This window comes from Myotis yumanensis, unplaced genomic scaffold (genome assembly GCF_028538775.1).
Source record: "Myotis yumanensis isolate MYYU_CA2020_CCGP unplaced genomic scaffold, mMyoYum1.0.hap1 SCAF_8, whole genome shotgun sequence".
NCBI classification, from domain to species: domain Eukaryota; kingdom Metazoa; phylum Chordata; class Mammalia; order Chiroptera; family Vespertilionidae; genus Myotis; species Myotis yumanensis.
Window position 1 is genome coordinate 32,964,579 of NW_027223759.1, and position 26,870 is coordinate 32,991,448.

General features: G+C 51.8%; 1 protein-coding gene across 6 annotated transcripts in view; it reads left to right on the forward strand.

The window, feature by feature from the left end:
* The first annotated feature begins 9,138 nt into the window (after positions 1-9,138).
* The window catches only part of AGAP1 (ArfGAP with GTPase domain, ankyrin repeat and PH domain 1), a 418,223-nt gene continuing 400,491 nt past the window's right edge, over positions 9,139-26,870 (forward strand). For all 6 annotated transcript variants that reach the window (XM_070422457.1, XM_070422459.1, XM_070422461.1 and 3 more), the window contains exon 1: positions 9,139-9,309. In XM_070422457.1, coding sequence (XP_070278558.1) covers positions 9,147-9,309 — 163 coding nt within the window. In that variant the 5' untranslated portion in view covers positions 9,139-9,146. The remainder of the gene's footprint in view (positions 9,310-26,870) is intronic.

Below are 26,870 nucleotides of genomic sequence, written 5' to 3' on the forward strand. Positions count from 1 at the left end.
AATAATAGAAGAGGCCACTCTTCAACCATCATTGGCAAAAAATGTAAAGTTCTCATGCAGCTTGGGCCGGAGTGTGGAGAAGCTGGTCGGTTCCTGCATCGTTGGCAGTTTGTCAGCAGAAATCTAAACTTGTAATGCACATCACCTTTGACCCAGTATTTCCGTCATTAACAACAAATATGCTTGCAACTGCTCACAAAGATATAGGCACTAAGGATCCCTTGCAGCATTATCTGTTACAGGAAAACAAGTTTAAAACATCTGAATGTCTATGAAAAGGTCTATTGAAATAAACCATGCTGTAGTCATACAGCGAGATACCATGCACCCATTAAAAACATATGTGGGATAAGTAAAGATCCCCAAGATATGTAATTAAGTGAAAAATGTTACGCTAGAACAGTGCACTGTACGATCCTAACTTGGGTTTGTTTTGAGATGTAGAGATTCTGCCGCCTATATGCAAATACACATGGACACAGGGTACGCACACCTGCTAGTAATTCCTCCCAATGAGTGGAACTGGGGGTGGGGTCTTGTTTATTTTTCTCTTTAGACCTTTTTGTGCTTGTTGTTTTTCATACATGCACTCATTCATTTATATTAGAAAGGAAATAGTATCAAAAATTGGTAAAAGTGTTATGTAAATGGAACATAGCCATCACTTCTTGCCTAAATTTAATTCCCAAGCACAGTATGTGCCCGAGTGAGGTAGACAGAGGGACTAGGATGCGTTCAGAGGCTACGAGGTGAAACTGCCGGGCACACATTGAAAGCAGGCCAGGGGATGCCAGAGCACCCGGTTCCCCATGTCTCAATGTCAAAACGCCAGGCCAGGTGTCACCTAACTCCAGCCACCAGATACTTGGCGAGGGGATCCAGCTCTGACTCACAGAAGGATCTGGTTCCAGGGAATGTTGTCATCAAGGGCAAATCATGTGACACCCGGTGAGAGAGGAGCCGGCTGGTGGGAAGCCATGGAAAACTGAAGCTGGTCTTGGGGCTGCATGGAGGTTTTTCTATTAACCAGAGGGAAACTCAGGTGAGGCTTATGGAAAGGTGCAGAGCAGACTGGTAGGCGGCTGGGGCAGTCACCTGCTGGGCAGACGCGGTGCCTGTGAAAAGTGCGTATGATCTTCTGTCTTAAAGTCCAGGCCCTGGGACCATGGCATGGAAGGCCTCCTATGGACACTCAGCCCCAGGCGGCTACAGGCTGGCGCTGATGAGAACGTAAGCTGACAAGTACAAGCCTTGTTTTGTTCTCCGTGGAAACAATGGAACTTCAAGGATAAGGGAAAATGTTCAAATTTTTCAAATTCCCTCACATCCCACCACCCTAAGTGAACTCCTTTTATTTGGGCATATTTTCTTCCTGACTTCCTTCGCATAGATATATGTTTTTCTCATTTTGAATTAAAACATTCTAAAGTGTAGCATTTCGCCTCTTAAAACCATATGATAGAACATATATTTTCCACATCTCTGCATGCTTGTAACGTGTAGTTGTAATGCCTCAGGTTTTGCAGAGTTAACCACTGTTCCTGCTGTTGGCTAGCTTCACATTGTCGAATACTTCTGTCCTGAAAGAAATTACTCCAATGAGCGTCTTCAATGTATACAGTTTGTCCTCTTGTAAAATTACTCCCTAAACATATACAGGACGGAAGTCACCAGACCAAGGATATGGACATTTTGGAACAGATTGCCACCTTGCTTTCTGGCGGGTTGTAATAGTATTGTGTGCCTGTGAGTTGCTGAGAGGAACGAATCAGACAAGGGTGAAGCCACAAAGTTGGGAAGACAGCAGCTGTCTCAGCTTGGCTGCGAAACCAAAGTGCCACGGACTGGGTGGCTTAAACACAGAAACTTATCTCTCCCAGTTCTAGAGGCTGGGTGTCCAAGATCAGAGTATTGATTAGCATAGTTGGGTTGTGATGAGAGCTCTCTTCCTGGCTCATAGATGGTCACCTTCTCACGATGTTCTCACATGGCAGAGGGAGAGAGAGAGAAAGAGAGAGATCACCCTCTTCTTACAAGGACACCAATCCTATCAGATTAGGACCCCATCCTTAGGACCTCATTTAACCTTAACTACCTCCTAAAATCCCCATCTCTGAACACAGGCACACTGAGGGTTAGGGCTTCAACATAAGAACTTGCGGGGAGGGGGACACAACTTAGTCCCTAGCAGCAGCCTTGCCCAGTAGGGAAGCTCCTGGACCATCGGAGCCCAAGGACCACACCAGCCACTTCTCTAGAGAAAAGCCAGTGTGGTGTGCACGTTTAACAGAGTTCGGGGGCAAGTCAACAGAACAGAGGGGTAGGGGAGGCTAGACTTCCAAAGTGAGGCCTGGAAACTGATCCCAACCTGCTCTGTGGGTCATCGGTGACCGCCACTGAATATGAGCTCAGCTGAAACCAATTGGGAACAAGCTCTTCCGTTCTAGACCTATACCTGCCACTCAACAATCCCCTCTCAGGTTCTCCCACCTCCAACCTTGCTGGACCTTAGGTTGACTAATGCGATCACCAGGAGGACCTTGGGGTGGCATCATGAAGGCAGGTTTGTTTAGTTAGGGAATCTCTAGGAGCATTTTTGGCCTCCTGACATCTCCAGCACCTTGGCAACAGGTGATGCAAGAGCTCAGGCTGAGCTCAAAGAAGCCAGATTCACCAAATTAGTTCACATTGCATCACCTTCCCCAAACCCACCCAGTTGGGTCCCCATTGCCCATCCCATCACCATGATAAAATGCCCCACACAAACAAGGGCTGATCCTTCTGAAGCTATGGGGCACGGCTACCGTGTTTGGATAGGTTCAAGCCTCGGACTGAGGAGAGGGCACTGTCCTCTCATTGCCACGTGCAAGTCCTAGCTTGGAGGGCAGAGCCTTCTCAGCACAATTATAGCCAACAGCTAGAGTTGTAAGCTTGAACCTGTGGTTTGAACACATGGCCCCACGTGCCTGAGTGATAGAGTTCAGGTGCATGTAGTTGAGTAGGATTGAAACCCACGAGAATGTTGTAAACATCTTGATCACACCCTTATTTTGCCTCGTGGCATCTGCTATAAAATAAAGACACGGCTTGTGGGCGCTGGTGCTGTCCATCAGAGGGGCAGCGTCCCACTGAGACCCAGCTTTCATTCTCTTGTCTGTCTTTTCTAAGCCTTTCACCACCCCCACTCAGGGTCACTGAACCAGGCTGAGCTGGCATGAGTATGCCATGGTCGTGCCGGCTCCCCACATGAAGCAAGAGAGAAAGGTGCCTGCAAATGTGCCCCTTGCCACATCTGTGCTCTGTAGGCCTTTGATATATCCTGGCCAGGCAGTGCTGGACAGCCCCGTGAGGCCAGAGGGATTCTGCTTGAGAGGACACGTGGTGCCCCAGAGACCAGAACTTGTCGGGGAGGCTGCTCCAGCAAGCATGGCAAGACTAGGAACCCACTCTTACCCCACCTGCACACCTGTACCTGTGGGAGAAACCTTGAGCTTTGCTGCTTTTTTCCCCCCACCCCCCAATCTCAGCATCTTCCATACCCCCACCTCCCCAAAAAATCTGTATCTAGAGTTTTGTGCAAGTAGTGTAGGTTTTACTGTTTTTTTCATGGGAAAAAAATGTCATATAGTTTTTAAAAACCACTTCATATGCTAAAATTTAATGGGATTGTTCCCATTAGTCATGTTGATTTTCTCTCTAGGTTTTAGGTCTGAATACTTATCACAGGATCTCTCACTCTTCCCTTCTCTTCCCACAGAGCCTTGAAGCGATTCTTCTATAAATATTTACTTCCTCTCTTCAAAACAAACAAATGGCCCTGTTATTTGCCAACACTTGACCAGCTTCAGCTCCTTGAGCCTGTTCCTTGGAGCCTCAGCTCATCTTGCCCATGAAGGTCAAGGTCAAAGGGAAGTTCAGGTGCCACAGGGCAATAAACTCATGCACCAACGGGGAAGGAAAACTGAAATCTGGCCGAAGACACCAAGCTGATGCAAAGTGTTAACTTAGCGCAAGTCCACTAGAGCACACACTTGAAATGAGTTAATTAGTGATGAGAAAGTATTTACTTACCGTCTGCCCACCCTGATGGCTCTGAGAAGTGCCTTTCCTGTTTCATTAACCACAGTCCCAAATCTCTAGCGCACTGCCTTGCAAAGAGCAGGTGCTCAATAAACATTTGTTGACTAGTTAATGGGCCCTATTATTATGCTAAACCTGACGTAGCCTATGAATGTATATATCCTGAAAAATAAAATGATTGCAGAGGGCACATTTAACTAAACTCAGATGTACACTGAGCTTGAGAACAAATGTAAAAGGGCATTAAACATTGTAATTGCATGTGTGTAAATTAAATTAGAAACTGATGTGACTAATAAGATTGCGGGTGGGGTCAATATCTGGAAACATAATCATAACACTGTATCAGTAGGCGTTTTTAGTGGCTCATTTTTACAGATGGGGAAACCAAGGCCTGAAGAGTTTGTCCTACAGCTACCTCAGCCATTGACCTTTGGGTGACTCCAGGTGAGCTTTGAGCCTCTGTTATCTGATCCATGAAGAAGGGCCATCTGGAGGTGCTGGGCACAGGTCTGGCGTGCTGGCGTCACAAGCACAAGACCAGTTGGGCCGAAAATCGCTTCCAGAATCGCGGCTTGGCCGAGAGCAAGCCAGGCCATGGTCCAGTTAGCTGGCAAGCGGAGGCGGGTGACCTGCCCAGGGCCAGAATTGCTGCCAGAAGTCGGGGATCACTTCATGTTCTGCTCCAGGTCTGGCGGAGAAGAACTGGCTAGAGCACCCACTTCACCCCACCGAGGCCATCTTACCCCGGGAGTGACAAAGCAGGGCAGGATAATGGCACAACCCCTGGAGTCCCAGATCAATGCCTTTTCAGGGAAAGAAATGGGGATTGCACTCATTTCTAAGGGACTTCTAGAAACTGCTTTGGCTTTAGAGCAGTGATGGCGAACCTTTTGAGCTCGGCGTGTCAGCATTTTGAAAAACCCTAACTTAACTCTGGTGCCGTGTCACATATAGAAATTTTTTGATATTTGCAACCATAGTAAAACAAAGATTTATATTTTTGATATTTATTTTATATATTTAAATGCCATTTAACAAAGAAAAACCAACCAAAAAAATGAGTTCGCGTGTCACCTCTGACATGAGTGTCATAGGTTGCCATCACTGTTTTAGACCATAGCCCTGCTTTGGTTTTCAATAAAAGAGCAAGGTCGGGGCAGGAAAAGTGCCCTCCAGTTACACAGGAAGCAGCACAATAACCACGCACGTGGACCTGAACATGTTTTGTGATGGGCTTGTCTTCTGCATCAGAGAAATGTGTCCGGGATCACGCTGATGAAATATGCTATTGTGTTTTTAAAATTAGGATGTGCTTAGGATGGAAGGCATGCCTGCTTACACTGGGGAAATAGAAAATTGGGCTTTCAATTCTGGGTGTGTCACTTCTGGCAATAGCCTTCGGCAAACCACCACCTCCCAAACCTGCCAGGCAAGGTCTCCAAGGTTAAATGAGATAAGGTCAAAAGGTGCCTAGCCAAGTATTTGGCAGCGATTTGATAAATATTTAAACTGAATCTATATTTGGAAACCAAGCGACAATTGAAAAACAGAACAGCAGTTTTGGGTTGCTGTCATTTTGTGTGCATTGAGAGGGTACATCAAAAACAGCAGTTTTCCAAAGGTAGTAAATTATGAAGTTTAACAAAACTCCCAAAGATATTGTAGCAGATCATCTATAAAGCAAACAAAAAAGCTCAAGTGTAAAGACGCTTTCAAAAATATATGCCAAATGTGATGAGAAGAAATAAAGTTGGTAAGCATTACAGAAGCCCCCCTTCCAACTGCCTCCATCAATCCATTCAAAATCATTACTTGGTTTTCACATGATGTGGGAGACAATTATATAATTTCAACAGTGTCTGTAAACTCCTCATTTGCATCTTATTTCTCAATGTCTAATTTGTTCATCAGCCAGAGCTATGTGTATAAAACCAGCTTTTTCATCAGCTTGCAGAATGTGTATAAGCAAATCAATCTTCCATTTTATGAGAGAAGAACTCATACACTCGGTATTATCATGCATTTTGCACTTGATACACAGAGGAAATGATTTACACAATCATGTTAGCGTGTGTCTGTATAAATACTCTAAAAAACGCTGGCAAATCCAAGGTTGGTGTGTGGATTACAGATGCATTTTCGCACCCCCAGAAGCTGACATGAAGGTGGACCAGTGCTTTCATGGCGCGTGGGGAAGATGGCTTGAGGAGGTTGCTAGGAGCATAAGGCATCTCTGCCTTTTCCCTTCACTTGGAAAAGATGAACAGTAACAGCAACGTTGCTGTGTGGCTACTCCTATCAGGCAAGGGTGGGGCTGTGGCCACTAAACAGTGGGATGTCTGCACTGGGGTGGCCACCACTCCCTGCTCTGGGCTCCCTGACACCCCCAGCCTGGTAGGTCTGTGACCATACTGAGCCCCACCCCTGTGTGGGTCCAGGACTTGGGAGCTTTCACAGACTCAGTTCTGCTCCTGCGTCTCCTTCTACCAAATAGTTCCAGTCAGGTAAGTGACTTCACCTGTGGGGCTCAGTTTTCTCCGTGGTGCGTGAAAGGACTCCAAGGTCCCTTTCACAGTGTCAATTCTGTGGTGCTCTGAGGCTGCAGCCTTCAGATTACTGTGCTCCAGCACAAATCTTAGGCGCTATGACCCTGGCCTGGAAGCAGACGGCTCCATGGAGCTGAGCTTACACTGACGTGCCACTGAAAGGACCTGCCTGGTCCAGCAGCCCCACTCCTGGGCAGCAAATATCCAGGAGATATTTGCACAGCCAGGTTCGAAATGTCCATCAACAGATGAACGGGTAAACAAAATGTGATCTATGTGATCTATAATTCAGCCCTAAAAATGAAAGAAAGTCTGACTCATGCTGCAATATGGATAAACCTTGGGGACATGATGGTGAGTGAAAAAAGCCAGTCCCACTTAGGGCAGTGATGGCGAACCTTTTGAACTCGGCGTGTCAGCATTTTGAAAAACCCTAACTTAACTCTGGTGCCGTGTCACATATAGAAATTTTTTGATCTTTGCAACCATAGTAAACAAAGACTTACATTTTTAATATTTATTTTATATATTTAAATGCCATTTAACAAAGAAAAATCAACCAAAAAAAATGAGTTCACGTGTCACCTCTGACACGCGTGTCATAGGTTCGCCATCACTGACTTAGGAGGTACCTAGAGTAGCCAAATTCATAGAGATGGAAAGGAGAAGGGAGACTGCTAGGGGCTGGGGGAGGGGAGGTATTGTTTAATGGAGGGATGAACTTGGCTTCATGTGTCAGGAATCCTGCTGGGTCTGGGAGTGGGGAGGAGGGCACAAGGGCCCAGAATGCTGAAGGTGTTTCTATCATTTGTCTGGGGAATTATGAGCCCAGAGACTGTAACCCAACGAGGACGGGTACCAGGTGCCTAGCCACACTCAGGCTGCACGTGGACCAGGGGAAGCCTGAGCGGGCTTTAATGGGGATGTCAGAGCTGCTGACTTCTGTTTCCAAACGAGGGGTGGAGGCAGGGACTGGGCTGGTGCGCACAAACTGGGCACATCTACCAAGGTCTCATTGGCCGTGGGCGAGCCCGCTGCGTGCTGGGGCAGCTGCTGCAGTGTGGTCCAGCTCCGCGGGGTCCCGGGGGCTGAGCTACGCCTGGACCAGGGTGGGACGGGCAAGCAAGTGGCTGGGGACCCACTCTGAGCAGAAGGCAGCGCTGAAGAGGTTGCAGCTTGAGATTTGTGTCCTATCATCTATCTATCTATCTATCTATCTATCATCTCTCTCTCTCTCTCTCTTTTTTTTTTTTTTTAAGGAAAAGGATGCCTAGGAAGCCTCCGTAGTATTCCATGGCACCTACCTCTCATCCTTGTCTAAACTTCGGTTCACTCCTGGAGTGTGAGCACCCAGGGCCCCGAGGGAGCACGCACGTCACTTTCGGGAAAGAAGGCCAAAAGTTAAAAAAAAAAATGGGGGCTGGGGGGTGGGGACAACAAACTGCCATTGGGATACACTGGTGAGTGGCGAGTCGCAGAGGCTCCTTGCAATTGCCGCTTGGAAACAAAAAAACGCGGGGGGCGGGGTCGCGCAGTGCCTCCGGGGTCCGAGGCGCGGGGAACCGCGGGGCAGCTCGGGGCCTGCGGCTGGGCGGGAGCTGGGCCGCGCCGGAGGTCGGCGGGCTGAAAGGTCCAGCGCCCTCGTCCCCGGGCCCCAGCTGCCCACCGGACCTCGGTGGCCTCACGCCCTCTCCCCGTGGTCCACGCGGGGAGCCGACGCGGCGCGGACTACAAGTCCCAGGAAGCCCAGAGGCCGGCGCGGGGCGGAGCCTGGCGCAATTCCCCGGGATCCGGCGCGCTGGGAAGCGCCGCTGAGGACGCAGTGGCTGCGGCAGCAGCGGCCGGAGGGCGGCGAGCGCGCTGGCGGGCGGGGCGGAGGCGGGGCCGACGTGGGCTGGAGCGCTGCGTGCCAGGGAGGGGGCTGGCCGGGCTGGCGGCTGGCGGCACTGGGAGCTGGCTTCGCGGCTGGTACGGCGCTTGCGGCTCGGTCCCGGCTCGGCGAGCGGCGCACGGAGGGCTCGGCGCGGGGGCTCTGGCGCGCCGGGTGGCGCAGCACGCAGCTCGCAGACCCACGCCGCGGCGCGGCGCTCCCATCGGCGGGGCCGCTGCCCGGGGGCCGGCCCTCGGCCGCGGCACTCGGAGCGCGGCGGCTGCCTGGCTTTAATGGCTGCTCGGCCGGGCAGTGTCTAGAGGTGGAAGCGGCTGCGGCACAGGAAGGCGCCGGAGCGAGCCTCCTCCGGGCCGGCCGCGCCCGCCGCGGAGCGCTCCATGGGGGCCCGCTGACCCGGGCGCCGTGGCCCGCTCGCTCGCCGGCCGCGCGTCCCGGCCATGAACTGAGTCCGCGGGCCGGCCCCGCGCCTGCTCCGCCCGCTCCTTTCTTCTCGCGCCTCCTCCGCCCGCCGCCGGCGGGCCCGGCTCCCCGGGGGCTGCGGCGCCCCGGGCTCGGCGGCCCGCGGGCCCCGGGGCGCGGGGCGGCGGCGGCGGGGGGCGCGCGGCTCCGGGCGGGGCGCCTGCACCATGAACTACCAGCAGCAGCTGGCCAACTCGGCTGCCATCCGGGCCGAGATCCAGCGCTTCGAGTCGGTCCATCCCAACATTTACTCCATCTATGAGCTGCTGGAGCGCGTGGAGGAGCCGGTGCTGCAGAACCAGATCCGGGAGCATGTCATCGCTATCGAAGGTGAGGGCTGGCTGTCGCGGGGCTTCTGGAAAGCGCGGGGGAGCGGGCTCCACCGGCGCGAGCGGCGTGCGCGCGTGTGTGTGCTTGAGTATGTACACACGCGCCGGGCCGTGGCACGCGGCTGCCTGGCCGAGTGAGCACTGCGGTGCTTCTTACCCTGCAGGCCGGGCGAGAGCCCAGGGGAGGCCGAGGGCCGAGCTCTGCCAGGGAGGATGGGCAGTAGAGTCTCTCCTGTGAGAAAGTGGCTGGACGCGGTTGTGTCCTGGGTCGCCCGAGTGACCCGACTGGCCCAGCTGATGCCTGAGGGTAGCTGGAAGGATCGGCGCCACCGGGACCTTGACAGGTTACCAGATCAGGGCCCAGCGTCTTGCAGGCTGTTGAAGATGTGTTTTGAGAAGTGCTGCTGTGGGGCGTGAGGCTCTGCCAGCGTGTCTTTGCTCCGTTCAGGGGCACCATGGAGGCAGACGAGCGCAGCTCTTGCAGAGTCAGCTCCGTTGCAGGCAGCGTTGTGTCCCGTCCACCTGTCCCTGTGCCTCCAAAGAGTGTTTTCTGTCAAAGTCCCGGGCCGAATGAGAAAGCCCTTACTAGGAGGATAGGGGGTTCCTCAGCCTCATGGTCTCACGTTCACATTCCTGGAAGCCAGCCACCCTTACTGCAAGTCAGGCAAGGTTGTGACCCTGCAGGAACCGTGAGGCAGCCGGGCCTCTCCGGGCCTCCTGCTCTCTTTGGATGACTGGTGGCTCTTATTCCTCTGCTCCTTGGCTTCTGGATTGTCTCCCGTATTCATTTGGTCCTGCCAGGATTCGCTGGGGAGACCAGCTGGGATGTAAACGTGAAATGTGGGGTTATATCCCAGCCACAATCAGCCAGCAGCCTTTCCCCTCTCATCCCTTGGGCCAGTGTCCCCAATACAGAACTGTCCTGATGGGAGGCCAGTAGGGACGCTGTTGAGGGAGGCCCTGCAGGAATGTGTCTGAGAGCCTGGCTGCAGGCTGTCACCCACCACCTCCACTCCATCTTCAAGGGAGCAGGCATGGGCCACAGGAGGGCTCTGCTTTGGCACCACGCAGTCTGCACCACTAACCCCAGGTTGTCTTGGTTTGACGCTTGGCCACTCAGGTGGAGAAGGTGAATATTGTGGTGCTGATCCTCTTGGTATTGGGCAGCCCCGGGGACTTGAACAGCGGCCTGGCCAGGCTGCCGATTGGCTGGGCGTATCCATAGAGGGCTTGCTAATTCCCCTAGAGGACCTGAGCAGTGCTCCAGTCTTCTGTGGGGCCTGGCTCTCAGTGCCCCTGGCCACTCTCTTGGCAATTTAAGATGCTTCCAGTTTCCTCGAGAGGCAGGGGCTGCGGGTGGCCTTGGGACCTGCCCAGGATGCTGATGGTCTGGTGGTGGGGCAGTAGTGCTCCTCTGGAGCCCGAGCTCTGTTCTCTTGCCGTCAAGTGAGGGGACATTGTGCCTGTGTGCCTTTGTCGCTGCCTCCCTGCAGCTCTCTCGGGCATCCACCGGAGTCTGATGAAACACTTTGAAAGTCAGTGCCAAGTCCTGAGCGCACCTGGCTGCCAGCACCTCCTGGTTGTGCAGAGCCCTCCCGCTCAGCGTGATTCATGACACCTCATTTTCATTCCCCATTCTTGATGCCCAGCTCCAGGCGGGGGTGGGGGGGTCGGGCACTTCCATCAAAGCCCATTGATTGGGCTTTCTAGAAAGAGGATGTGGTTTTGTTTTTCTTTTTTAAAGAAAACACTGTGTGGTTCCTGGATGATGGTTTTTGGTAGCTTGATGTCTGCCATTATGATGTGAGACTTGAGTTCCCTTCTTGGCTGAATCCTTGTCATTTTTAATAAGACTCAGAATCCGTGAAGGAGTCCTGCTTGGGGCTCTGACGGTGTTGTTATTTTTCTGTCAGAAAAGGAATGTCTATATTCTGTCAGAGCTGTTGTTCATTTAACGAGGCTTCAGAATCATTCAAATATGCTTTCCATGATTATCAGCAATATCACCTTCATTTGTATAGAACTTTATCGAAAATCCTCTTGTACGTGTGATCGCACAGTGTCCGGGAGAAAGTGGGCAAGCTTTGTTTTCGTCAGTTTGTAGAAGATAGAGGTTCAGGGAGGGAAAGTGACCTCCTGAACATTCGACTGGGGTCATTCAAAGTGTGGTGTGAACCAAAGGGCCATCTGAATAGAGAGCCTGGATCAGCAGCCTCCCAAAGCGCCTCGCACGGCCCCTTCTAAGGAAATGTGAGTTCATGTGTTGTGATGAAATGTTCTCCCACCCTCTGCCAGTTGTAAGATATGGTTGTGATTTATGTCTGTATCCTTGATGTCCCGGAAATTGAGACGTTTTCTCAATTGTGGCAGGACAGCTTTTTTTTTTTGTATGAGAAGAGAACTGTGCACAACAGTTTTGTGTAGTGGTGTAGGGTGTGGGTTGCCCACTCGCGCAGAGTCTGAGAGCAGTGCTGTGGGGTCCGGAGACTGCAGATGCCTTTGGAGGAGCCCTGTGGGGTCACTGCTGGGCACTGGATGGAGCATCACTGGGAACTTTCCCACAGACACTTAGGTCTGCCTCTGCCCGTGAGCCTTGCAGTTAGGATGCTACAGCGGCAAAACGTACATCTTTTCCAATTATGAAATATAACCAACCATTTCCAATCAGGAATGTATATGTGTATCATAGCACATAGTTTAAAAATAGCTAGTCCCACCACAGGGAGACAACTGCCTGTGAGAGGCTGTCCAGCGAGGCTTTCCCCGCCTGTGTGCACATACGCAACATTGGAGTCACACTTACAAAGTTTCGTGATTAGCATAACGTGAGCGCGTTTCAGTGTTATGAAAAGTTTTGAACATGTGATTTCTCATGTTGGCAGACTGTTCTAGCATTTGGCTGTGCCATGATTTCTTTAACATGTCTCTTTCTCTGGCAGCCTCGGGAGTTTTTGCTGTTGGAATGGGGAGTGGCCTTGTCAAAGGGAAGGATCTTTTGGCTAAAGCTCATTTCAAAGTGATTCTAGTGGGCCTGGATTGGAGAATGTCTCATCAGATGGACTGAATTGTATATATGGTAGTTGCAAGAGCTCACGAGGATTCCCAGATAAAAATGGGTCTGTGACTCTGTGCGCAGGCACGGGGTATGGGATTTGTTGTCCATCTTCCATCTTGTTTTAAAACATTACCTTGCCCCCCTTTTTTTTTTTTTTCATATCTTTATTTCAGACTTTGAGGGATCTGTGCACCCCCCTCCCCCCCGCACCCAGTTCTCTGGAGTTAGAGGAGCATTGCTGATGGTTTTCAGATTGACCTGATCAGATTTCTGGGGTGTCCCACAGGGGTGTGGCATGCTGTGAAATGTTAACCCTGCAGCTTGGGTTCTCTCCGTGCCCAGAAAAGCGCCTGGGAGCGGCCTGCCTCCAGTGTGAGCAGCTTGGCTAGGTCTCCCCCTCTGCTTCTTCTTTAAAAAGCCCAACTGGGGTTGATGGGGTTGAGGTAAATGAGTCAACTGCCTCTCTTGTTAGAGAAAGCTTGTTCTTTTCGGGATAAAGTCTCTGTTTGCAATTGCACATTGTAATTCAGCTTGCCAGCAGCAGAACTGCAATGCCTGTGATAACTCGGCCAGCTCATTCAGCCAGAGCCCTGCTCGGACCCCCAACCAGCTTTCCAGGCGGCCGATCAGCAGGGACCAAGCCTCCCCCTGGCACCGCCAGTGCTTTGTGTGGCTTCCTTGGAGGGGGCCAGAGAGATCATGATGGCCTGGTCCTTGGTGGGAGAACTCTGCCTGGACGCCTGGTAAGGGCACTTGCACACGGGGATTCCAGGGCTGGGCCAGGGGAAGACGGGGCAGGGGTCCCCCTAATCCCATGAAACAGCTGCTTTGTTCAGCATCTGTGCTCAGCAGAATGTTAAGTGCTTAACCTGCATGATGTCATTTCATCCGGTGCAATTTTGTGACATGGATGGCACCTCTGAGGCCCAGACAGTGTAGCAGACTTGCCCGAGAGATGGACTGGGCTGCGCTGGCTCTTCAGCTCCGTGTGAGGTAGAAACGGAGCTCCTGGCTATTCACAGCCCTGTGTGCAGGCCACCCCAGGCATGTGTCCTGCGTTGGAGAGGGTTTGAGAACGTTGCAAATAACCAGAAGTATCATGTTCTCTGCAAAGTTGCTACCACGACAACACTTGAGTAGGAGTTTGTTCTCCTATAGAGTTTGTTCTCTTATAGAGATGCATTTAACGTGTTTGTAGAAGGTGTATGCTTTAGGGAACAAACATCTTCCCGCCACGGATGAGCTTAATTTGTTCTTGGTCACTATCGAGTGTATTTGTAATTCTTCAAGTTTAATCAAATGGCGCAGGTTTCGGCCTTTCCATTGCTGATATAAATGTCACAATTTTCTCCTTAAAAATAATTCTCACTTGGCTTTTCGTCGCTTCCAGGTTAAATCTCATGCCTATGGGCAGTGACCAACCCCTTCACATCCAGGTGTCCCCTCCAGCCTGATGTTAGCGTCCTTTCCCCCTCTCCCTGTCACAACGAAGGCCTGGCCCACCAGCTCCCGTTGGCTTCTGTCCTCACACTGCTCCAGCCTGAAGGACTGGGAGCTCTTTGAGGGCAGAAGTCAGGTGTGTTCATTTTTTATCTCCTCAGTGATTCACTGTGTTGTGATTTGCCCTTGGAGGCTGCCCAGGAATTGTTGGTTGACTGGTTGACTTGCCAGAGGAGCTAACGTTTTCCCCGGAGTTTGGGTCCTTTTGCTCCTCGTTGTTAGTATAAACAGTGTTTGTCCAATGGCCGGAGTGAGGGCATTTGAAACATCTTGGAGCACAGATGTTAGGACTGTGCACCTTTGGGATCTGGTGCGTAGCTTGGGTGAAAAGGAGATTTTTCTTTAGTGTACGAAGGGTAAGAAAAAGAGCTGCTTGCTGAATCCTGGCAGCTTGTGCAAAAGGCTGGTGTTTCTTTATGTTGGTGTAAGTGAGTTTGAGACGTAGGACCAGTTTTGTCCTTAGGGGCAAATGAGGGACAGGCCAGGCAACCGACCTAATGTGGTATCTTCAGTGAAATATTGAGAGCCGTGCGTCTCAAAGTTGAGCGTGCGGTCAAATCACACGGAGGTCTTGGGGGAACAGATTGCTGCCCCTACCCCAGAGTTTGTAGTTGTGTAGGTCCAGAGCGGCCGAGGATGTGCCGTGCTAACCAGATTCCCGAGGATGCTGGTGCTGCTGGCCCCGGAGCACTTGGAGGGGCATTGCTGTGGTGGTAGGAGTCCCAGGGAACCGGGCATCTCTGGGCCAGCTCTCCAGCACTCACTCCCAGGCGGCCTTCCTCTCCCCCTCCCTGCAGGTTACAAGGGAGGCCCTAGCCCAGGGATCACACAGCTTGGATGAGTGGAAGAGGGATTTCAACCCAGGTCCCAGAGGCTTCAAGTCTGTGTCCACTCTTCTTCCATGAGGGGATGGACATTGTCAAGGGAATCCGGTAGGGGACCAGCCCTTGTCCCATTTCCTTCTAAGTCCCGGTCTGTGGGTCCCTGGCTTTTCCGTCTGGTCTTTAGAGATTGTGGATTTGTAGTGTCTTCTCCTGCCTTCTCCCACCGGGATTGTTCATAATTCACTTGCAAAGCAGACCATGCATTTTGTTGCTGCTGTTTCAGAGCTGAAGGAGCATTTCTGTGAAAAGGGGGAGCGATGTGTTTTAGCATCAAAACAGGGCTGGCTGCTGGGGGAGCCTGAAGGAAGTGAGTCAGGAGGAGAAGCAGCGACAGCAGCTGCAGGGACCTGCAAAACAAAACCTGCGGCCCTGTTCCTCCCACCTCTGTTTTTTAGTCCAAACCAGACTTTTATTTTGTTAGGACCCAAATCCCTTATTTTGCATCCTTCTTTTTTCCTGTGTCCCCTGCAGGTGTTTGTAGTGTGTCAGTCTGGCTCTGGCTTGTTTTAACTACTGATTTGGTCTTGTCTTGCATTTCTTAACATTCAAACACACCCACGTCCCCACCCCCCCCACTCCTTCCGAGCGCACCAGATCCTGTGAGTCTTTCTCTTCAGTGATTGAGTTTGGCAGAGTGGATCAGGCTTAGTTATTTTTAAAATCCAGGGTTCGGGGTTCTGATCCGGTGCTGAGCTACATAATGCCTTCCCTTTGTTAAGTACCTTTCTCCGAGGAGCAAAATGCAGTCTACAGATGTCTGTCTCTAATCTCTGTAGCATCTGTTATTTTTGTACGGGCGTGAGTGCGAGGCCTTATGTGCTCTGTGAGCCCAGCCTTCCGGGAGCTCCGAAGGGCCCGGGGTTTGTGGCGCCCGTTTTATGTGTGGGGAGCCTGCCTGCACACAGGTCTCTGTGTGGAGCGACTTTCCCAAGACACACCAATGACTCGTCCAGGGGCAGGGCTGGCCCTGTAGTTTGGGTCCAGTCACCCCACCTCCCTGCATTCCTCACTCACAACTGACCAGGGCCAAAAGGGGTCTTGGTTAGGTCTGCGGGCTGGAGGGATGGGGGTGGGGGTAGGGGGAGGAGAAGAGGGCAAACACCATCCCCGCCAGAAGAGGTTGTTAATGGACCCTTTGAATAACCAGCCTACTAGCTTGTCTGTGTTTGAGGTCGGGAGATTTTCCATAAAGAACAGACTAAATATAGGCTGGAGGGTGGGGACCAGGGCCCAAGGGGGGCTGTCATCACTCCGATATTGTTTCTTCCACCGGTCATCGGAACTCGCCGCCGGCCTGAACAGGTGCCGCCCTGTGCCTGGGAACAGACTGGCGGTGGTGTTTAAGCCGGGGCTCATCCGCACATTTCACACTTTTCCCTGCGCGGTGGCGATGGTCTTTTTTGGGCTGCAGTGTTGGAGTATTTGTACAGTGTTTCTACACAAGCAACTGTCTGATCTTTAAAATCGCTCATGCCGTCTGGTTGTCATTAGCTTCATGGTTAGAAGCTGCCTTTTTTCTTTTTTTTAAATGGTGGGAAACACTTTTCATGGTTCTGGGAGAAGAATTCCAAATAATTCCCAGCATGTTCACCAACGATTTATGTTTGGTCTTAGAAATGTCAACATGGAAGAGGCTCTAGCAAATAGAACCATGTTGATCTCCAGCTTAGGAAGTTGCCTTGCAGAAGCTACTCTTACCGCGTCCTCAGATAACAGCCCTGAGGGGAGAACAGTGTCTTTAGTTTTGGTTCTATGAGTTTCAGTTGATACAGACACACTAACCGTGTTGAGGATACTTGAAGGAATTAGAATATATATATTTTTAAATGAGTGCCTACAACAAAACCCGCCTTCGTTTTCGGAGTCCTGGCTTCTTCCATGGTCTCTGTGTGGGGGCCGATGGGGGTCTCTGGCAAGGTGTGGTGGTCCAGGTAAGGTATAGCTTGTGTAATGCAGTAGAAATGGATGGGAGAGAGCTGATTGCCCGGGCGTTCAGCTGTTTATGTTTCCACCTGTCCTCTTCTGTGAAGGGAGCACCCGGAAGTCGGCCTGTCCCCTTCGGTTTTCAGAGATCTGGGGTGCTGCTGTGTGCAGTGATTCCGTCTCTTCATGTTCTGACATGTCCTGCTAGCTCAGGCTGGCCCACCTGGTTTTTTCCAAACAAACAAACAAACAAAAACCAAACAAGAGCACTGTTTCAGTTTTAGCCCCGACAACTGGCCGGAGTCTGATTTCCCACACATTCTTATTTGGGATTAGGGTTTGGCGGGATTGACATCCACTTCAGTCTTCCTCATTGTTTTGGACCCTTTGTTGACATATAACTGAAATAAAGAAGGTGAGGAAGTTTCCACCGACTGTCCCCTGTGTGTACCCAGCATCCAGTTCAAGAACCAGAGGTGGCCAGCCAGGGAGACCCCAGCCCCACGGCCTGTTGCAGAGACCTTGGCTTTCGTTTACGGATCTGTTCTGCTGGTAATGGGCACTGGGGCGGTTTTTTATTTGGGGCTGGTATGAATAGTGTGACTGCGCATATGCTCGTGCGTGCCTTTTGGTGCCCGCATGTCCCGTTCCTGTCGGTGTCTGCTGGGAGCAGAGTGCTGGGGCCTCTTACCTTGTCTCCCCAGCTGGGCACGGCCATCCTGAAACCTCGCCTTCGGGCGGGCGGCCCCAGTCTGGAGGGACCTTTCATTGCTGTTCAAGATCCAGCGTGTGACACTCGGGACACGGTTCAGCTGCTGCCTCCTTCCTTGGGATTTCCATCGTTAATAAGCAAATATTTAGGTGGCTAATGCATTTCTGGCACTGTCTTAGATGTAGGTTTTAAAATTTCGGGTTGTCTACAGACTGCTATTTCCTTGTTAGTTGAATAGTTACAGCTCCCTACGTGGAGCTGGGTGAGTGAAATCATTCACCAGGAAGCACTTCCCTTTAAAACAGTGGTTCTCAACCTTCCTAATGCCGCGACCCTTTAATACAGTTCCTCATGTTGTGGTGACCCCTAATTTCATTGTTACAAATTGAACATAATTAAAGCATAGTGAATAATCACAAAAACAATATGCAATTATATATGTGTTTTCCGATGGTCTTAGGCGACCCCTGTGAAAGGGTCATTTGACCCCCAAAGGGGTCGCGACCCACAGGTTGAGAACCGCTGCTTTAAAATGTGGAGGGTACCATCCTGCTGCCACTGTCTATCGCAGACCTCTGCACTCAGCTGGGGTCCTCTTTCTGGCTGAGCCCAGGCCTCCGGAATCCATCTCACCACAGCTGTCCTGGGCTTTAGTACCCTATTTGGATCTGTGCTGGTATTTGAAAGGAAACTCATTTGCTACTTTTGGCTTAAACTGTTCTGTGGTCTTAATATGTACATGCTAGCACTATTCGGTTTCTGTTGTTTGTAGCAATTATGCAAAAAACACGAAAGAAAAAAAAGAAAAGCTAAGTGTTGCCAACTCTGCTATTCTCAAGGGGCTATTTGTTCCTGCACATCCTGGGAACTGCCATTATACACCCCCCGCCCCCCAACCCCCTAAGGTCACGCTCGCCCCTGAGGCCAAATCTGGGAGCTTTTATAAGAACCCCAAGACTCAGATGAACACAGATCCAGGGGTGTGTGCCTGTGTGAACTACTCCAGTTGCTTTACAAACGCAAATATTTATTTTGAGGGATGGGAGTGGGAGGGCCATGTTTATCTTCACTTTGTTTAGTATGGGAAGTGGCTAAGGGAGAATCAATAGGCAAGATGTTATCAAGCACCTACAATGGGCAAAACACAGTGTTTGAATCTGGCGGGATAGGCAGGTGTGTGGAAGCTGAGCCCTTCTGCCCAGGCCCTGGAGGCCGCAGCAGTATAGATAACCAGGCAGCCAGGGAGGGGGAGGGCCGGGAGGGGATGGAGTAACAGAATGGAAGTGGGTAGGTGGGTAGGAATCAGGCAGGGGAGGGCTCCAGACTGCAGAGAACTCGGGAGGGGGAGGGACAGAGTGAGAGAGAAGAGCCCTGTGAGCCCCAGAGAGCAGGCTGGGAGAGCCTTTCTGGGCAGCAGGAAACTATTGATTATGGATTTCCGTTTGGGGAGGGGTGCACTGGGACTTGCAGTGATTGCCATGCAGGGTAGGAATGTGGTGTGGGGCTGTGGGAGTGGGTGTGGCAGGCTGGGTTCAAACCAGAGCTCTTGTAAGGGAAGGTGGGGGTCTGGGCAAGGGAGTGGGGAAGCAGAGACAGGCCCCAAAAGGTGTACACAGAGGTTAGGCCTGAGGTTGCCTGTGAGTTTCAGGGTGGAGGGAAGCAGGGATGGAGACTGAAGTTTGAGCCTGGAAACACAGGAGTGGGGGGCACTTTGGGGGGGGGATTCCTAGATGCCCCAGGATTTGGGTGGGAGGGCCTTGTCCCTGTGGGATGAGCCCGTAATGTCACACAGGCTGAGGCAGGAATCGGGAACGTACTGCAGTCTCTCTCTGCAGATGCTTTAACGGGTGTCTGAGGTTTACATCCATTTCGGGAGTTGTCTAGTGTGTCTCTCTCTCCAGGAGCTGAATCAGTCCTGGGCGGGGGAGGGGGGGTTATATATGACTAAGCTGCAGCTCACAGACCCTGGGCCCTGAGGTCCTGCTTGTCTAGCCAGGCAGTCTCCTGGCTAACTGTGCCTTTTCGAGAACAACGCAGAGTCCATGCCACAGATGCTTGATTGATGTACCTTCTGCGTCTGTGTATCTGTATCTAAATCTGTAACCTTGTTACCTGTCTGGCAGGTGTGGGTGTTTCTTTGGGTTTAGCTGGTAGAGCCAGGTGCTGGGCCACAGTGGTGAACAGGCCATATGCCGTGCAGGGGCAGGGCAGGTGCACACGGGGGGGGGAGGGGGGGGTGTCAGGTTAGGGGCTAGGAGAGTGGAGGCTGTGCCCTGAGGAGGCCCAGGCTCCCCCCTCCCCCTTGGAGGAAGCCCTGTTTGAGAAGACAGGAAGCTGATGACATTTGGGGGGTCATTGATCTTGCCTCTGCAGGAGGCCTTGGAAAACTCATCTCTCCCCAAAGAAACCCCACTGTCTTCACACCAAAAACCAGTTTCCAGTTTTCACTAAGATAATTTCACTTTTGCCCAGGTATCTCAGTCTGTATTTGTCTTTCTGCTCATCTTATGCTGGGGAATAAAATATCTATCTATCTATCTATCTATCTATCTTTCTGCCCACAGTCTAAATCCAGAGTCCCTCCCCCACACACCCCCAATTCCCAAAGCCCTGACCCCGCTTTTCCTGAACACCCAGCTCACCTGGACAGTCTGAGAGGGGCAGGGGTGCTCAGGCCCCGGGCAGCGGGTTTGTGCTTCTCTCTGGAGTCTTTGAGTTTTGCCGAATGCGAGCTGGTCTGGACTTGATGCCGGTGCTGCTTTTCCTGACAGCGGTTCAGAGTTCCACACTTCGAGGAGGGAGCCTGTGTTTTTTCTAGAATCCCAACTCCTATTTGTGACGGAACAGGGTGAAGTGGCACACTCAGATTTTTTGATTTGCAGAGCACCTGCCTGGAGATCAAGGCACTCAGTCTGCTGGGGAGACTGGCTGTCCTCCACCCACCAGTGGAGACATTGGGGTGGTTGTGCTGAGTGGGGCATGCACGGTAAGAGCGTCAATGGAGCCCTCCCCACCTGTGGATTCGGATCCCTGTGGGTCCGCCCCGGGAAAGGGATGCCCCACAGTCCAGGGTCTGGCAGGAGACGTTTTGCTATTAAAAGAGATGAAATTTGGTTACAACTCAAGGAGGGTCTCTTTTTCTCAACATTTTGGGATAAAGTTTTCAAGCCCAGAGAAGAGTGGAAAGACATTCTGAGTGAACTCTTACATACCCACCACCTTGCTTCTCCACTTGTGAAGTCTCCCCACCCACCCAGCCGGTTATTTAGTCAGCATTTCTATGGAATGCTCAGTTCTCCAGGCTGACCTGGCTTTGTCTTGGAATCGAAAGGATTTCTGGAAACAGTGCCCAGCAGTCTTGTGGCTCAGACTCCAGGTGCCGTGCTGGCTCAGCGCGGGCAGGGTTCTCATCAGTGTGGACTGAATGCGAGGTGTCTAATCCTGCAGGGGACGTGGGTTTAGCGTGCGCCTGGGAAGGAAGGACAGCTTTCTGTTGTGTTAATCTTGATACAGTTCGAACTTGGATGAAAAGGGAAACTTTGAGTAGAATTCTACGGCCCTGTGTGTGTGTGTGTGTGTGTGTGTTGGGAGGGCAGCCCCTCTTTGGGCTTCGGTGATTTCGGGGATAGGGTGGCACAAAGTCCTCTGTGCCCCAGAACTTGGGTTTGGGGAGTAGCTGATGAATTGACATGGAGCTGACATTTCCTCGTTGGGACATGTTAACCATGCCCGCTTCCTGGAAGCAGAATGATGTCATGGAGGATCACAGCCTTGGGGACTCCATGTGGCCTGTGGGGGACAGACCCCCGAGCCTGGGGCATCCAGGGCAGGCTCTTGCCTCAGTGACGTGCCATGGAACCCTTGGGAAATGCATGTGGGCCTCAGTTTCAGAGGCTGGAATCCCCGGGGTTAAACTTTTATTTCAAGGTTCCTCCTGTCTCGGAAGTGACTGCCACTGCCCCATCTATGGCTCCTCAGTCCCTGAACTGACCTGGTCTGGTGTAGGTGGGGCCGGGAGGGTGAGGAGAGGTTTTGGTCGGAAGAGGCCAGGTTGCCCCAGGGCTGTGTGTTGAATTGTTTCACCTGCAGTTCTCATTCCCCAACCAACGGAGCGAAATTCCACTCAGTAGAGTAATATCCAAAAATGAGGAGGAAACATTTTGTGTGCGTGTGTAACCCATGTAGTCCGTGGACCGTCCAGCACTGTGTGCCTCCGGTAATGTGCACGCATGTTGAAGGCTCCTTATGACGCCTGAGTGTGCAGGGTCTTCTGGAGGAACCTGTGTCCCTGCAGTGTCCTCTCGCCAGACGTAGGGAGAGACAGTGCATGGGACTGTGTAACCCTGGAGGTGGCGTGTCATTGTCACTGTCACCAGCAGGTAGTAATGTGGTAGGGGTGATTGAGGAGTCTGTACCAGTGGAGGTCTGATGGAAGGTTTTAAGGCAGATCCTGGAAGTCTAGTTCAGCTGTCAATCATACGTGTTAGGGAGGAGCTTCCAGAATTGGAGTTATCTCCAGGGTGAACTGGGAGCTGAATAATAGTGCGATTCCTATCTCTGCAGTGTTAATTACAATGTTAATGACAGAACCTGATTAGGCCCATATTCCTGTTTCCCAGACTGGGCCTAAATAGAGAGTTCGCTTCCAAATTTTCTGGGTTGCTTGTGCCAGCGATGACCTCACAGTGGGCTGGTAGTCCCCCGCCTCCTCCTCACCCGACCCCCTGCCACTCTCCCCACATCCTGCCCAGAACTGGCCCCTGTCCATAGGGCCTTTTGGGGGGATTGAGTCAGCAGATTCCTTCTCAGCATCCTCTCTCGAAGTCTTCACCACAGCGCTCTGCTGCCGTCCGCATGTCACGGGGCGGCTCTGGGACATGCCAGGTTATGCTACCAGCCGTGGGCAAACTACGGCCCGTGGGCCGGATCTGGCCCGTTTGAAATGAATAAAACTAAAAAAAAAAAGACCGTACCCTTTTATGTAATGATGTTTACTTTGAATTTATATTAGTTCACACAAACACTCCATCCATGCTTTTGTTCCGGCCCTCTGGTCCAGTTTAAGAACCCATTGTGGCCCTCGAGTCAAAAAGTTTGCCCACCCCTGCTAGACTCGTGGTCGGCAAACTGCGGCTCGCGAGCCACATGTGGCTCTTTGGCCCCTTGAGTGTGGCTCTTCCTAAGCCTTAGGAGTACCCTAATTAAGTTAATAACAATGTACCTACCTATATAGTTTAAGTTTAAAAAATTTGGCTCTCAAAAGAAATTTCAATCCTTGTACTGGTGATATTTGGCTCTGTGGACTAATGAGGTTGCCGACCACTGTGCTAGACAGTCGACTCTCAGTTTTCTCCTGGACTTCTGGCTTGGCTCACGGCTTCCACTCCAGATTTCCATTTGAATGAGCCATTGGGTCTCAAATCTCCTGCTAGAACCTGGCTTTTCATTTCCATTTTGTCATGATCATCTCTTCAAACTCCAAGCAAGCTTTTAGGTGAGGGGAATTTATGTCAAAATATATTTCAGTTGTCACCGCTTTAAATGCAACTAGAGGTTGAGTTTCTAAAAACTAGGGGGCTCTGAGGGTCCTTCCTTTTCCCCACACTCTCACTTTCCCATGATCACCACCCCTCCCCAGAGTGGAGAAAGCTTCACTTTTGGACCTGCCACCTACTGATGAGACAAGGATGCTTTCACTCCAACAGGTTAGTTTATAAAGACTGCTCTAGCCTCACGCATGTATTGTCCAGGTGGAAGGGGTTTTCCGATGACTCACCTGTCCATTTCCGAGGATAATTTCAACAGTAGGCAACCACAGTTCTCCTTATGGCTTGACTCTCTCCACGTGTTAAAGGCCTCTTGTTCCTGAGTTTTATCTTAGATCAGGGATGTCTGCCTTGTCCACCACCACTAGCTGGACTCCCTGTTCACCCCCTGCCCCTCCTTCCTTCTCTCTCCCCTCCCTTCCTGCCACACCTCTCCCTCCCTCCCTCCTTCCTTGCCTCCTTCCCTCCCTCCCTCTCTTCCCTTCCCCTCTCAGAACCTTAATGCCATTTATAATTACCTGTGTGTATGTGTATGCCCCACCCCCTCCCCACCCCCTCCACTTCCCCAGAGAGCAGGAGCATGCAGACTTCTCTGTCGTGTCCCTAGAGCAGAGGCCTGGGCTTGGCTTGTGAGTGGGATGGGGATGGAGACATGCGTGGACCATCTTGGCCCATAGTGGTAGAGGGCAGAATTCTCCGACCTGCCGCAGGCACACGCTGGTTCTTACAAGCCCTGCTTGAGGATTCTGTAGGAAGGTACCGCGCACCGCTAATTGCAGTGAACTTTCCTAGAGACTTGTGTTGGGAAGATCCATTTCCCATGGTTACTGTTACCTTGGCTCTTGTTACATAACTGCTGTTAGATTCAGATACAGGGTTTTTAAAGCTTGGGTTCCAACATTTAAACAGACACATAGGACTTAAACTGTGATGACTGTGATATTGCATTTTGGGGGCTTTCTGGACAGAAAAAGAGGACATTTGATCAGAAACTTGAGTTTTTTTGACCAAGAATTTCTCCTTTTGAAAACGTGGTGTCTCAGAGAACGTTCTTGATTGGGAGCTGTCTGTCATAAGCTGCACCCACATGAGCAGGGCCACTCAGACTGGAAGCCACTGTGGGAAGCCTGGACCTCTTGCTTTCCTCCAGCCTAATCCAAAGTGATCTTCTTTATTCTCCGCAAACGTGGGGAGATGAGAGGGGGCCCAGGGGCTGAATGCACAGAGCCACTTAGAAAGGGACCCCAGCCACCTGATCAGGGAGCTCAGTGAGGGCCATTTTCTCACTCTCTTCTCTATATGCACCACAATCTCAGTGAGGTTCCAGCCTTTTTCCCCAAGTGGGGAGGGCGCTGGAGCAGCCTTCTCTCTCTCTCTCTCTCTCTCTCTCTCTCTCTCTCGCACGCTCTCACTCTCGCTCTCACTTTCTCTCCTTTTAATATATTTTTATTGATTTCAGAGAGGAAGGGAGAGGGAGGGAGAGAAACATCAACGATGAGAATTATTGATTGGCTGCCTCCTGCACGCCCCCTACTGGGAATTGAGCCTGCAACCCAGACATCTGCCCTTGACCGGAATCCATCCTGGGACCCTTCAGTCCCCAGGCTGATGCTCTATCCACTGAGCAAACCAGCTGGGGCTGGAGCAGCCTTTCTGATATTCCTGAAAGCCTCCAGGCAGCCAGGACACTCGCGTGGGGCCGACTCCTGGGGGCCGCTTCCCTCTTCACATCTTCCAGCGCTTGAATTGGGGATTACTTGCGATCACATGTGGTAGTTTTTATGCCGAGCGTCTGCACCTCAAAAGGCCCAGTGAAGCAGCTGTTTGGAATGCGTCCTACGGTCGGAAGATGGCCAGTCACCGGGGTCCTGTGTGCCAGGCCAGTGCTCCATGCTGACGGGCTGAGGAGCTGTGCGCCCTCCTCCCTGCAGTGGTCTGTCTCAGATTTTAGTTACGAATTCCTTTTTAGGAAGAGAGGACATAAGCAGCTACTTACAAATGCCACGCACTGTGAGGACGGTCAGGGAGAGGCCGGCACGCGGCGGGGCATGCGGGTGGGGCATGCTGGCAGAGGAGTCTGGTCGGCCCATGGACACCCCTCCCGCCCCCCATCCCCACCCCCCCGCACCCGGTATGATGCTTTAATGAAGCAGGAAGGAAACATCTCCGATTGCCCAGGTCTGCAGAGGGGCTGGGGAAGTCTCTGTGGTCTGCACCCCCTGCGGGTTCTAGTGTGAGATTTGAAGCTACATTCCCTCAGTCTTTTGCTCACCGAGCTTAGAAAGCACAGAGCTGCTGCCGGCGTCCTCCTGCTCCGTGGCTCAGGCGGTCCAGGGACACTCACCGGCGGTTCTGAGGGCCTGAGGAGACACAACGGCAGGCTCATGTCTGGGAGCTGGGAGACTTTCCAAACAGCCTTTTCAGAAAATCCGCAACACCTTTAATCCAGGCTGGTTGACTCTTAAATATAAGCCACACCAATCATGTGACATGTTAATAATGGAGATGCTGCAAGCAGTTAATTTTTAACTCGTACACACAGAAGTGACTTCCTCTGAGCTGTAATTACCATAATGGGGAGAGATTGATGCCCTGGTAGTAAAAGTGATTCCCCTGAGGTCACCCCAAGCCAGGTGGCTGAGCCGAGTGGCAGAGTCCAGGCCAGCCCGATACTGCTGGGGGTGTGGGGTGCGCTCAGCCGGTGCTTTGCTGTCCATCACTGGGTGGATCGGACAGGTCAGATGGCACCACCCTTTTCAGATAGGGCCACCAGGGACGAAGAGAGAGGCACGGTCTTGTACTTTGCCAGGACGGAGGTTCCCTGATTCCTGGCCAGTGCTCTGCCCACAGCATTCCTTCCGAAGGCATTGGGGGGCAGTCTCCCTTCAAGGTGTGGGTTGGTCATGCTTCCGCACCGGTGTGGGGAGCTGACCATAGCACTTTGCTGGCCCCAGGTCAGTGAGGGGCAGTGGGGCCTCATACCTGGGTGGCTGGGAAGGAGTGGGAAGCATAGGTGGTGGCTGTGCCCCCTTTTCCAACCTGGCACCGAGCAGTGTACGAAGTGTGCAGTGCCGCTACCTGTGAGTTCCCACCTGAGCGGCCCTCCCCTGCGTAGGCAGGACTCACCCGTGAGCCGTGTGACCCTCCTGTGATAGATATGTTGCTGGCGGTACCGTCAGTTGTTGGTGAATTTTATAGCTGCTGTGCTCTTTCTGCACTCGTTTTGTCTTATTCTCCAACTTTACCGAGTCCTGATTTAGGTGAGAGAAAGGACACAGATTGGCAGTCTACAATGTAATGAGTTTTGGCCGAGGTGTACACCTGTGAAGCTACAGTCAAGATGCTGAGCGTATCCATCTCCCAACATCTCTGGCCTTGTGACCAGCCCTCCTGCCCGATCTGCTCTCTGTCACTGCGGAGAATGCAGCAGAAATGGATTCACACAGTGACAGGCCCTTCTCTGTGTGGCTTCATTTAGTCTGTGTGCTGATTCTGAGGTTCCTCCATATCATGTCGTGTTCTCTCACTGCTGAATGGTGATCTGCCGTGTGGACTGCCCGCCGTTGGTTCTGTTGATGGGTGTTGAGTTGTGTACACGGTCTGGCTTTTCTGTAAAGCTGCTGGGAATGTCTACGTACAGTTTTTTGTCCCAAAAAACTCCCTTCTCTTGGGAGACGACCCACAGTGAAGTGGCTGAGTGCATAACATGATATATAAACTGCCAGACTCTTCTCCAGGTTCGGGGTTTGGTTTTACACGCCTGCCTGCTGTGTGGGGTCTCCCTTTTGGGTTTAAGGTCGCAGGCTACTGACAGTGATGATGGGGATAGCACCTGTCCTTTAGAAAGAGGGCTTGGCAGCCGGGCCTTATGGGCTCTGAGGTGTCTTGTACCGATGGGTTGGGGTAGAGGCCGGAAGAGGCCAAGTGGGAAAGAGGTGTGAC